This window comes from Vicia villosa, unplaced genomic scaffold (assembly GCF_029867415.1).
Source record: "Vicia villosa cultivar HV-30 ecotype Madison, WI unplaced genomic scaffold, Vvil1.0 ctg.001063F_1_1, whole genome shotgun sequence".
NCBI classification, from domain to species: Eukaryota; Viridiplantae; Streptophyta; class Magnoliopsida; order Fabales; family Fabaceae; genus Vicia; species Vicia villosa.
Window position 1 is genome coordinate 327,603 of NW_026705468.1, and position 12,736 is coordinate 340,338.

The 12,736-nt window shown below is 32.1% G+C and overlaps 1 protein-coding gene across 1 annotated transcript; it reads left to right on the forward strand.

The window, feature by feature from the left end:
- The first annotated feature begins 11,817 nt into the window (after positions 1-11,817).
- On the forward strand, positions 11,818-12,371 carry LOC131633036 (uncharacterized). The gene is made up of 2 exons (XM_058903747.1): positions 11,818-12,014; positions 12,099-12,371. Exons 1-2 carry the CDS (start codon positions 11,829-11,831, stop codon positions 12,369-12,371), a joined length of 459 nt encoding a protein of 152 aa, XP_058759730.1. The 5' UTR covers positions 11,818-11,828.
- The last annotated feature ends 365 nt before the right edge of the window (positions 12,372-12,736 follow it).

The window sequence follows — 12,736 nt, forward strand, 5'->3', positions numbered from 1 at the left end:
AATTTTACATCATTTTAACAATTCTTCTTATTTTTTATCCAAACAATAAATTTTATCCAATTTATTTTAAATTATCTTAAAACATTACTTTTCATCGTTAAAATATTCATCTAAACATACAATAAAAATGAATGCAAAAAGAAAATTCTTGAACTTTAAAAAATTCATGGATGATGGTTATGACTCGGAAGGCCAATCCCTATTCAAAATCTACCCTTCTCTCAAGTTTTAAATTAGTTGCAATTTTGTAGTCTCAATGTAAAAGTTCCTATATGACATAAGCCTGTTCAAAACTGGTTTTACTATTTAGGGGAATAATTGAATTCGACTATTTCAATTATTATGAAAAAATTGGTGTTGTAAAATCAAAGGTGAATCTTTGTATTTCTAAGGTTTAATATTTATTTTGGTCTCGTATATTAATTTTAGAGTTTATTTTGATTTTTTAATTTAAAAAAAATGTATTTGTCCCTTAACTATTTAAAATATATTATGTTAGTCCTTTGTCTAATCAGCGACGAATTTAGAGATTAATTTTTGAGTTTTTTGTTGTTAATGAGACAAAAAAATGACTAACATGATACATTTTGAAGAGTTAAGAGAATAATATGAATATTTTTTAATTTAAGGGACCTAAATAAACTCTAACATACATTCTAAGCATATCAAGCCAAGTAAGTATACATGTATTGTTGATAATATGGTAAAATAAATGAATTTTTTATATGAAATACTCCCTATGTTTTGAATTAATTAAGGTATCATTCTACATTTTGAACGTACAACAAGGTAAGTACAGAAAAAGCTACTAACCTAAAATACCCTAGGCTCTTGGTTAAAGTCGAATCAATATGGACGACATCAATTTCAAAATAGAGAAAAGAATTTCATCAGTAACCCACAAAAAAAAAATCATAGGATTCGATCAATATAGCTCCTATCCTATAGGCTATGATGGATAAACTACCCATATTATCCTTGAATCGAAAGCCTACTCAAAGCATAACTACCAAGGAAAATCCAACCTAACATTATCAGGATCACATTCAAAATTCTAAAGAAACAATCACAACCACTAACAACAAAAGAATGAAATTTGAAGAAACATCTTGTGGAACTATGTGCCTATAGATACAATTATCTGCAGATGATTTTGATGGCATATGATATTTGTGGTTATGATGATGACAACACCTAATGTCAAGAGGCGTTCGGTGGAATCTATAAGGATCTCTAATCAAACAACCTTTGATGATGGTGTCTATCAAAAATGTTATATTAAGCCTCAACAGGTAGAAAAAGTCAAGTCTCAAATAAAATGATGAATCAAGTAAGGGATCTTGAAGCTTCAAGGTTGTGAAAGAGAGGAAATATGTAAGCTTGTATGATTATGTGTTTAAGTGATTAATTGATTGTAAAAGTATAAGCGTATCTCCTAAGCTACTAAGGAAAATCTCTTACACACACTCAAATGTTTTTAAAGCCTTTATCACTTTATAAAATCACCTAAAAATGTTTCATGCACGTACCTAATTGGGTACTAGATTAGCAAAATCTTTAGAAGTGATTGTTGCACAAGATAATAAATTAATTTAGGGTTAATTGGTTAACTCTTTTAAAACACCTCATAATCGTTTAAATAAGCATATAATCAATTAGTGACAACAGATTTAAAAACCTTACATATTTGGCCTATCTAATCGATTAAACTTATACCTTACAAATAGAGGACTTCTCCTTATTTCAAAATACATCATAATTCATCTTGAATCTATTATTTCTAACCTTATACTCTTTGTCTATTATCTCACTAAAGTTGCCTTAGTGACTTGTGAATGAAAATACTTGTGAGAGTTTGATTGTACTGGTGTTCGTTCTTAAGTTTTCTTTATTAAGAGTGTGATTCTCTTGTTTGATATTAATTTTTTTGTTCTTGATATTATCCTTTAGTAAAATCACCTTGTTTCTTGAGATTATCTTGGTAAAATTTCTATTTGATTTTTGCGATTTGCCTATCAAAATATTTGCTTTGTTCGTGAGCTTACGCGTTAAAATCTCCATTTGATTTGGGGCATCATCTTGTATAAAATATCTCATCTACTGAAAAATGTTTGTGGACATATTCTTAAATGCTCAAGACATTTTATTAGTGGAATTCTCAAGAAGAAATTTACTGGGATAGGAGTAGGCCAAGTTGTTATGCTGAACTTATATAACTCCTGACACAATCTCTATATCCTTATTTGATTATATGTCATTTAATTTCCCGTCTTCTCCAATTCCTTATCGTCTATCTTTCTGCTGCTTTACCTTTGTTTACCGGTTGAACTAACATAAATCAATTAAAAAAAAATTTAAACATTAATCACAATTTATGAACAAACTCAATTTACCCTTTTGTATTTGTATTCACTTGTTCACGACATAAATGCAACATAAAAGTATGTGTTTTGTAATAGTATATTTAATAAGGTGAACACTCTAATACCCTTGAGTTCACTTGGATACCGGTACTTCCATCCAATCAAATAATGTTATTCTTTGTCATATTATCTTTTAAATTATTTTATTTAATAAATTAAAATTTTTAGTTAATTTCCACTAAAGATAATGATACCAAACTACTTAACATGGGTACCTAAAATTTTACCATTTAATAAAAGTAATTTTGTAAAAAAAATAAATTAATATAAAAATTTAATAATAATTATATATTTTTACTTTTATACGAAATAATAATAAGTATTAAAGATTCACAGTCTAAAATCCTAACTTTAATAATAACTCAACCTTACCCGTATTAAGTTTATCAATTGAATTAAAGTTTGCATATAAAATGATATTATATTAAAATAATACAAATATAGAAACAAAATCTTATTATTACGGTGATATATCTATGAAAAAATAACTTAATAATATTTAAACATAAAACATACATATTAATTACACTACATATGATTTTCTTTTTAAAAAGTGTATAAAAAGGAAAATCATGAGAAGTATTGCGACTTCTCTCGCACATTCTATATATGTCCACACAAGAGATACATCCAAATTCCAATCCATTTTTCAGAGTTTTGTTTTCCTTATTTCCAATGTGGATGGAATGGACGTCTCCCATTTATAATTTACCATCTTTATCACAATAATTTAGGCAACTAACCCATCATGTAGAAATACTATTAGAAAGAAACTCCAAATAAAAGAATAATTATTGTAGTTTTGTAAAAAATAATATATATTTTTAAAATAATTATATAGAAATACCCATCATGTAGAAATACCAAGGTTTAACAAAATTGTGATGTGTGCTTTCTCGATCATAGTCGTCTTTTCTCTTTCCGTTAACGCAGCGTTCATAGTCGTCGCTCCCTTCAACGCTTTCTAGCAATCCTGCTGAACTAGTAGGATTTTCATGTTCAAGCGCCACAGACCAAAAATCGTTCACTCCGGTGAACTTTTCAATCTTGTACTTTGTTGAAGGCATCTTCTCCATGTTCACCGCATCAATTTGTTGTGAATTCAATGCCAAAAACAAAGTATAAAACAAGGGAAGAATAAAGGACAAGGAAGAAGAAGAACACAAGAATTGGTTATAACTGCTATTCTTTTACTTTCTCTTAGAAAACAAGATTACAAGTTTACAAGAATAACAAATAACCTCTCTCACACCCTAAATTAGGATTTGCTGTATGCAATGCTGAGAGACTAGTATGCTATTTATAATAAAACCTAACATATTAACTAATGAGCTTTTTCCACAAGGTCCATTACACAAGCTAACTTAATAAACAAGCTAACTTAACAAATTAGGGTTTAAACACCAAAACCTAATTTAACATGCTAATAACCGTAGCATCTTCGACACTAGCATGTGAACAACCTTCGACTTCATGCTTAATATTGTAGAACCAAGAAGCTACCCTTCGACCATACTAGAGTTCGATCTAATATCTCACACGGACCATATTAGTCCTTTTATTAATATTTTTTCAAATCGGTTTTTTCCTAGATTTAAATCGTGATTGGACTGTCACGTTGCATTTTATTTATTTTTCATTTATAAATACTAAATTGATTTTTTTAATTTCATTTTTAAACAATTATGAATTAATAATATAAAGAAGCCAAAATTGTTTCTTATAAGGAGTTGAACTCAGACCCTTTAAACCACATCTCACATGACAATTAATTTACTACAATAGAAATTGATTTGTCTATTTGTAAATGATAGTCACTTTACTAACAATAGAAATTGATTTGTCTAGTTGTTATTGATAGTCACTTTACTAACGGTGGAAATTGATTTGTCTAGTTATAAATGATAATCACTTTATTAACAATAGAAATTGATTTGTCTAATTGTAAATGATAGTCACTTTACTAACAATAGAAATTGATTTGTTTAGTTGTGAATGATAATTACTTTATTAACAATAGAAATTGATTTGTCTAGTTGTAAATGATAGTCACTTTACTAACAGTAGAAAATGATTTGCCTAGTTGTAAATGAGAGTCACTTTATTAAAAATAGAAATTGATTTGTCTAGTTGTGAATAATAGTCACTTTACTAACAATAGAAATTGATTTTTCTAGTTGTAAATGATAGTCACTTTATTAACAATAGAAATTAATTAGTCTAGTTATAAAGTGAATATCATTTAACCTGAAGGGACTTGGGTTTAAGACCTCATAGGTAAGCATTTATGTACAATTTTTTTTAATAATAGTAGAAATCATGAGAATTACTTGTCATGAATATACATTGGCCTAGTGGTAAAGACACATAAATGTCTTTTAAAGATCCTGGGTTGATTTCTTATAAGAAACAGTTTTGGCTTTTTTGATATTATTATTTCATAATTATTTAAAAATGAAATTAAAAATAAAAATTAATTTATTATTGAAAAATAAAATCCAACGTGACAGTCCAGTCACAGTTTAAAAGTATGAAAAAACCAATTTAAAAGTAGGAAAAAATTGATTTAAGAAAAATATTAGCAGAAGGACTAATATGATCAGGTTAAATTTTCTAATGGATTAAGTTGGGTCTATTTTTTTGTGAGTGACTAATTTTACTTGTGTAATGTTTGTGAAGAACCAAAATGGGTCTTCACTCTATTTTTAAAAAGGAATCAATTAAGATCTTTGGTAACTATGACTTTAACTTTGGCAATTAAAATCTCTCAGCTTCATCCTTCATAAATGCTCTCATCTCTCTCATCGAATAAGAAAATTCTCCTCCGTCCACCAGTATTTCTCTCTCAAAAATTCAAAATTTATGATTTATCATGTAGCTATGTTTGGTGGTGCAATGAGATCTCTCCTATGCACCACCATTTTATCCATGGGTAGGGGTGGAAATAGGCCAGGCCGATAACAGGGGCCTACAGGCTAGCCTATATAGGCTCAGGCCAGGCCACACATTATTTTTAAATAGAAAAGGCTCAGGCTTTTTTATAAGCCTATTTAGTTAAAAAGGCTAGGCCTCAAGCCATAAAAGAAGCCTTTTAAGTCTACCAGGCCGGCCTATTTAAATAAATATGAATACTTTTTTTATCATCATTATGTTATGTTTTATACTTTGAATTAAAATATATAAATAAAATTTGGTTATCTTGAACAATTTGTAAAAATAAGATAAAAACATCTGATGAACATTGTTTTCATAACTTCTCTTAAACAAATAGTCTTCTAGAACTTATGCTAAGAGGTAAGTTAAAATAAGTCAATGCAAACAAATTTTTAGTCTCTTGATCTTTTAGTTAGTTAATCTATTTAAACATTATTTTAATTGTTTATATACATATGTCTAAAACAAATAGGCTTTTATATAGGCTAACAAGCTAACCAGGCCTTCGAAAAGGTCAGGCTCAGGTCTAAAAAATAAGCCTACGACAGGCCATAGGCCAGGCTTAGGCTTGAGTTTTTTTGACTGGCCAGTCTTAGGCTTGGCAAAGCCTAGTTCGGCCCAGCCTATTTCCACCCCTATCCATGGGGTTGTTCTTCCTTCACTCCGTCTCTAGAGTTTCTCCGACGTTTTTCGACAACACATTATTCATAGGTTGATGCTAGCTCCAGGTTGATTTCTTCAGATTCTGAGTTGTGATGATTTTTTTCATTTCATCTGTTTGCTTTTTCTGGTTGAACCCTAATCGGAATTTGGTTTGTGGGTGGAGGAAGAGTTCATTGGTAGTGGTTGTGTGATGCAACTGAGAGATGGTTATCTCCTTTTCTGGCAAGTCTCCTAAACTTGCAGTCCGACGTTGGTTTTTGCTACAACTAAGCCCCATCTTTTCTTATGCGTGCGTGTTGACTTGTCTGATTCTTGAATCTCTGTTTGGTTCCATATTTGTTGAGATTTGTAGGTCTTAAGATGTTGTTTGTTTCTAATGCATTAAAGAATTTTGGGTTATTCGGGTTGGCGGTGGTTTGTGTACTCTTGCTTTGGTTAGAGTTTACTACCTCCGCGGTCTTAAAATCTACTTTAAGCGATTGTGATATTTCAGACTGTTTGGCTAGAAATGGTCGTGCTTACTTACCGCAGTTTGTATGTAAGTTGTTGGTTAATGGATTTGTTATCGTGTTGGCGGTAGTGTTCATTCACTATTCTCATAATCCGCCTTTAGTGATTGTCAATTCATATTTGATATTTTTTTTTCAATTTGGTTTCACGTCGTAAGTGGTTCGCTAGATTGTACACGTGATGTATGGATGTCTGTCTCTAATTCAGATTGCTTTAATATTTTGTTTTATTGGGTCAGACTCTATGTACCCCAATCTCTTGTACTGTTGTTTTTAATTTTAATGGATCTCGAATATATAAAAAAAACTTGGGTACCAATATATTTAGTGCGAATTATTTTAAAATTTTAACTTATTTTAAAATTTTAAAAAAATATATTAAATTATAGTATTTGATTGATTGAGGATATTAATACCCAACTAAATTTAAAAGTATCAGATTGTAATCTATCAATTAATAGAGTATAATGTTATGAATAAGACAATGTTACTATGGTGAATTAGAGATAATCCAAAATGAGGATTAGGTTTTGACAGATAATTTTTCTCATATTATGATAGAGCAGTCTATGCTCTTAAATAGAATACAATGAATTTAAAAAAGGAAATTCCTCTTGTCAAAAAAAAAAGAAAAGGAAATTCCTAATAAAATACTCATCATTGCCCTCGGTCAATTATATAATTAAGGGCCAATAATTTCCATAAATACATATATATTATTCAGCTAATCAAATCCTATTTATGGGATTTTAATCATATTTAAATATAAAATATACAGCTAATTAACACATGTACAACTAGTTTTGACACTTCCCCTCAAGTTAAAGAGTGGATGTTACCCATTCCCAACTTGCCGATAATAGATTGAAATGTAGAACCACTTAATCCTTTTGTAAGAATATTTTCCGGCTGATTTTGAGTTGATACAAATAGTATACATATTGTCCCACCATCCAATTTTTCCTTGATGAAACATTGGTCTACTTTGACATGCTTCCTTCTATCATGTTGCACTGAATTATGTGCAATGGTTATTGTTGACTTGTTGTCACGATATAGTTTCATGGGTCCATTCCATTCAATCTTTAGGTCATGTAGAATTATTTTATGCCATAGGAGTTCACAAATACCTAAAGCCATAGCCATAAATTCTACTTCTGCACTTGACCTCGCAACAACATTTGTTTTTTACTCCTAAAAAAGTACAATATCCGGTTGTGGATCTTATGTCATCTACTGATCCAACATAGTCATCATCCGTATAAGCTTCCAAAGTAATTCCTTGACCCTTTGTAAATAGAATTCCTTTTCCAGGAGTGCCCTTCAAGTATTGCAAAATTTGGTAAACATCTCTAAGATGTTTTTCTTTGGGAATACGCATGAATTGACTCACCACTCCCACTGCATAAGCTATATCTGGCCTAGTTTGAGATAAATATATTAACTTTCCAACCAAATTTTGATAGTATTATCTTTCCATAATTGTTTCTTCAACAAATTCACTAACTCTATGATTTTGTTCAATTAGAGTTTTTGCTGGTTTGCATCCCAATTTATCAATTTTAGATAATAAATCAGACACATATTTTTGTTGAGAGATGAAAATACCATGACGAGAGTGTGCCAATTTAAGGCCAAAAAAATATTTTTAATCTACCCAACTCTTTTACTTCAAACTCTTTTAGCAAATACACTTTTAGGCTATCCATTTCTGCTTGATGATTTCCTGTTACAATTATATCATCCACATAAATAATTAGTGCAGTATCTCCACTTAAGTATAAATGCTTAGTAAGAAAAGTGTGATCTCCCTAAATTTGTTTATATCCTATATCTTTCATCACAGTGGTAAATCTGCCAAACCAGACCCTATGGGACTGTTTCAACCCATAAAGGGTCTTCATTAGCTTATAAACTTTGCCTTTCTCAAAGTTAAAACCAGGTGGGACCTCCATGTAAATTTCTTCTTCAAGGGTGCCATGTAGGAAAGCAGTCTTGACATCGAATTTCTGCAAATTCCATCCATAGTTAGATGCTAGAGATTACAAAATTCTGACAGTGCTCATTTTTGTGGCGGGAGAGAAAGTCTCATGATAGTCAATCCCATATGTTTGTGTATACCCCTTAGCTAGTAGTCTTACTTTATACCTTTCTAGTGTTCCATTGGACTTGTATTTAAGGGTGAATACCCATTTACAGCAACAAGTTTTTGTCATTAGGAAGCTCTACTAACTTCCAAGTTCCATTTTTCGCTAGTGCACCCATTTCGACTTTCATAGCTTGTCTTCACTCTTTGCTATCTAGTGCTTCAGTAACAATTTTTGGGAAAGTGGTAGTGTTTAAATGAGCAAGAAAACTTCTATAATTGTTGGATAAATTATCATAGGATATAAAGTGAGACAATGGATACCTTGTCCTTTTTGTGCATGCTCTAACATCCTTCCTTATTACAATTGGAAGATCTCTAGCATCCATGGATATATTCTACTCCTCTAAAACAATCTCATCAACTTCAGTTTCAAGGGGCACAATTTGCTCCTCTAAAACAATCTCATCAATTAAGTTTCAGGAATTGGGTCAAATTCTGGGACTTGCACAGGTTGGATAATAGGTGATGCCCTTATTGTGTAAACTTGTAATGGAAGAGTAGCATTAGGAGTCTGTAATGAAGTGGTTATTGGACTTGACTCATGAGGGCATAAAAGAAATATCTTTGAACAAATCATACTTATCTTTAATGCATTCCTTCTCCCCCTAAAGATAAGGTTTGAAAAAAAGGATTCGGTTTCGACAAAAGTGACATCAATACACACAAAATTCTTTTTTTGTTGTAGGTTGATAACACTTGTAACCTTTTTTGGTAGGGGAGTAACCAATAAATATGCATCTAATAGCTCGGGGATCAAGTTTTCCTCGACGTGGAGAATGAACATGGACAAATGACACACACCTAAAGATCCTATGAACTAGGTTGTTTGAAGTTTTGAAATTTGGTTAGAATTTGGAGAAGAGCTTAATGGGGCTGTTATTCTGAAGAATTTGAGAGGGTGAGAGGTTAATCAAGTAGGTTGCAGTAAGAGCAACATCCCCCAATAATGTTTTGGAACATTTATGTAAATAAAGATGCTCAGGTAACATTGAGAATATGTCCAATTTTTCTTTCATCCACCCCATTTTGTTGTGGGGTGTGGACACATGATGATTCATGAATAACAACATGTTCAGTGAAAAAGGAAGACAATGTTTGATTAAAATAATCTTTGACATTATCAGAACGAAATTGTTTAATGGTAGTCTCAAACTGGGTTCTTATCATTTGAAAAAACAATTTAAATATTTGAGTGACTTCACTTTTTGTTTTAAGAGATACATCCATGACACTCAAGTACAGACATCAATAAAAATGACAAACCAAAGAGCCCTAGATATATTTGGGATATTGGATGCCCCCAAGCATCACTATGGATTAAGGAAAAAAGAGTAGACATTCTTTTATTATTATTAGGAAAGCTAACACGTTTGTGTTTATCAAGTTCACAATCATCACAATGAAAAATTTCTAAGTTTATACCTTGAAACAAGGTGGGAAACATATTTTTGAGAGTGCTAAATGAAGGATGACCAAATCAGAAATGACACAACCAGAGTTCTTTATTGAGGGAAGGAACAAATTTTGACAACAAAGATAGTGGAAGTTGAGTCTTAATGCTACTTTTCCCACGCTTTTCTATAAGAAGGTAGAGCCTGTTGTCCTCTATAGCAAGTTGAGTCATCTTTTCTGTTTCCTGATCCTAAAATTTGCAAAGTGTAGGAGTGAATGTTACTAAGCATTATAAATCTCTTGTAAGTTTGTAAATAGATAACAGTTTGGCAGATAATTTAGGCACATGTAAGATATCTCTCAACATTAAATTTTGACTTAGTGGAATATCTCCCTTTCCAGCAACAGTAATAAAAGTGCCATCTGCGGTGACAATCTTTTTATTACTTGGACACGATGTTTAAGAGATAAACTCAGTAGAGGAAATGGGTCATGTGATTCATAGCCCCAGAACCAACAATCCATGTCCCTTTTTCTGTAGATTGTATAACGCTAAGAGCATAGGGATGGGAACTACCTAATAATGCCATGGAAGAACTACCTATATTTGTGGGTTTGACTAGAAAGTCTTGTAATTCCCTTAGTTTTGTAATTTCTTCTGGATTGAAGTCTACAGTAAACTTGGAATGACTTCCCTCGACAACACTTGATTGGACCAAGTGGGCACGTGCTGATCCTCCTTGTTGAATGTCTTCGGTGTTCCATTTTCGATTTTAATTTGGAAGTTTTCCATGAATTTTCCAGCATTTGTCTTCAGTGTGTCTTGGCTTATTGCATAAGGTACACCATAGAGAATCCTTGCTATCCCATCTTTCAATCTCCATTTTGGGGGCTTTTCCGGTTTGACCATTATTCCATTGGTTAATGTTCTTCTCTCGACTTTGTTCTACTAAGGCTGAACTTTTAGTTGATTGAGGCTTCATCATCACTCCTCTTCGCGATTCTTCTGTTCGAAAGTCAGTCATGGTTTCATTTAGTGAGGGTAACTTTTTTTTGAGTACTTGAATCCTATTGGATCAAACTCGTTGTTTAGACATGTTTAGAACTTAAAGATTTTGTCCTTCTCCTTATAATTTTTTAGTAAAGTAGCATCGGCTATGCATTTTGCTTTAAAATGTTCATAGTGATCCAACTCCAACCATAGATTTTGTAGAGGTTGGGCATACTCACTAATGGACCGATCTCTTTGTTTGGTAGTCGTAATCTTCATCTTAATTTCGTAAATTTGTGCAACATCACCAACCTTGGAATAGTCTTCTTTACAGCTGTCCCACACCTCTTTGGCAGTCTTCATGAATATGCACACATCATTAATACCGGGTACCATGGAATTCCATAGCCATGATATTACAACAACATCTTCTCCATCCCATGCAGAAAATTTGTTTTTGGCAAAATACCCTTTTTCGTCCTTTAACTTTCACTCGGGGTCCATTTTGGTCCCACAATTTTTAAAAAGTTCACATAACTCCCTTATCTTTTAAAATGGTGTCAGGTTCATCCTTTCCGTCTATTTCATTGAAACGTCCGTTTAGATTTGCCAGCGTGGCGTATGACCTGGATCTTCTTCTCCTTCATTAAAAGGAATGTTACTTCTGGAAAACGAGTTCTTATCAATTTGGGGGCTAGGGTTTGTGGAATAATCACCATCGTGAGAATAATTTGCGGGCTGCTAGGGTTTTCCAGAAATCCGTAACAATGAAATCGTCCACTTCTTCGTCAACTATGTTACAAGGAAGCCATGAAAGTTTCATCTCTCAGCTTGGTACGAAGTCGGAACTGCCATGGAAACAAGTTTGCTACTGTGGAGATAAGGCCATTCTAAGAAGGGCAAAGACCACTAAGAGTTTTGGAAGACAATTTTGGGGGTGTCCTCATTTTAAGGTACGTTATTTTTCACAGAGTGTTAGTTTATGGTGTTGGTTTATTAGATTTATGAAATTGAACATGAGGGTGTGTGACATGTAGGGGCCTGATCATCCCGGGTGTGGGTTTTTCGAGTGGTTCTGCGAAGAATCTGAAGAACACAATGGGCAAATCATGATGGTTAGGTTGGAGAAGCTTGGAAGGAATATTGAACACATACAAGAGGAGTTTGTCAAAATTAGATTGTCAACTGAAGAAATAAAGAAAGAGACTGGACACATACAGAGTCAATTGAAGAAGATGATGAAATATGGAAAATGCTGTAGCTTGATGATTATCATAATTTTGTTTGTAACCTGTTTTATTAAGGATTAGGTTTTATGTTAGTGAAATAGTATTGTGTACCAGTTATATGAACCAGTTATGTACCAGGTTTAATCTTCAAATTGAAAGCATTATCTTGTGTTCAATTATGTATCAATTGTGTATCAATTATGCACCAGTGTTATGAACCAATTATAACCAGTTATGTACCAGTTTTATGAACAAATTGAAAGCATTAGTTGCCATATTGTGTTCAGTTATGTATCAATTATGTACAATTATGTACCAGTTCAGAATTATGTACTAGTTCAGTTTAGTGTTGTAATTTTGAAAACAGAGTATCACAACAAAATGCTTATAATGCAACCAGAACAGAGCATCACATTAAACAAGCCATGCCATAGAGGTTCAAAAGA

Bases quoted from the DNA above. Each gene is read 5' to 3' on its own strand.
- LOC131633036 (XM_058903747.1), top strand. From the start codon at position 11,829: ATGAAATCGTCCACTTCTTCGTCAACTATGTTACAAGGAAGCCATGAA. The intron at 12,015-12,098 runs GTACGTTATTTT...TGTGACATGTAG, and splicing joins GGGGGTGTCCTCATTTTAAG to GGGCCTGATCATCCCGGGTG.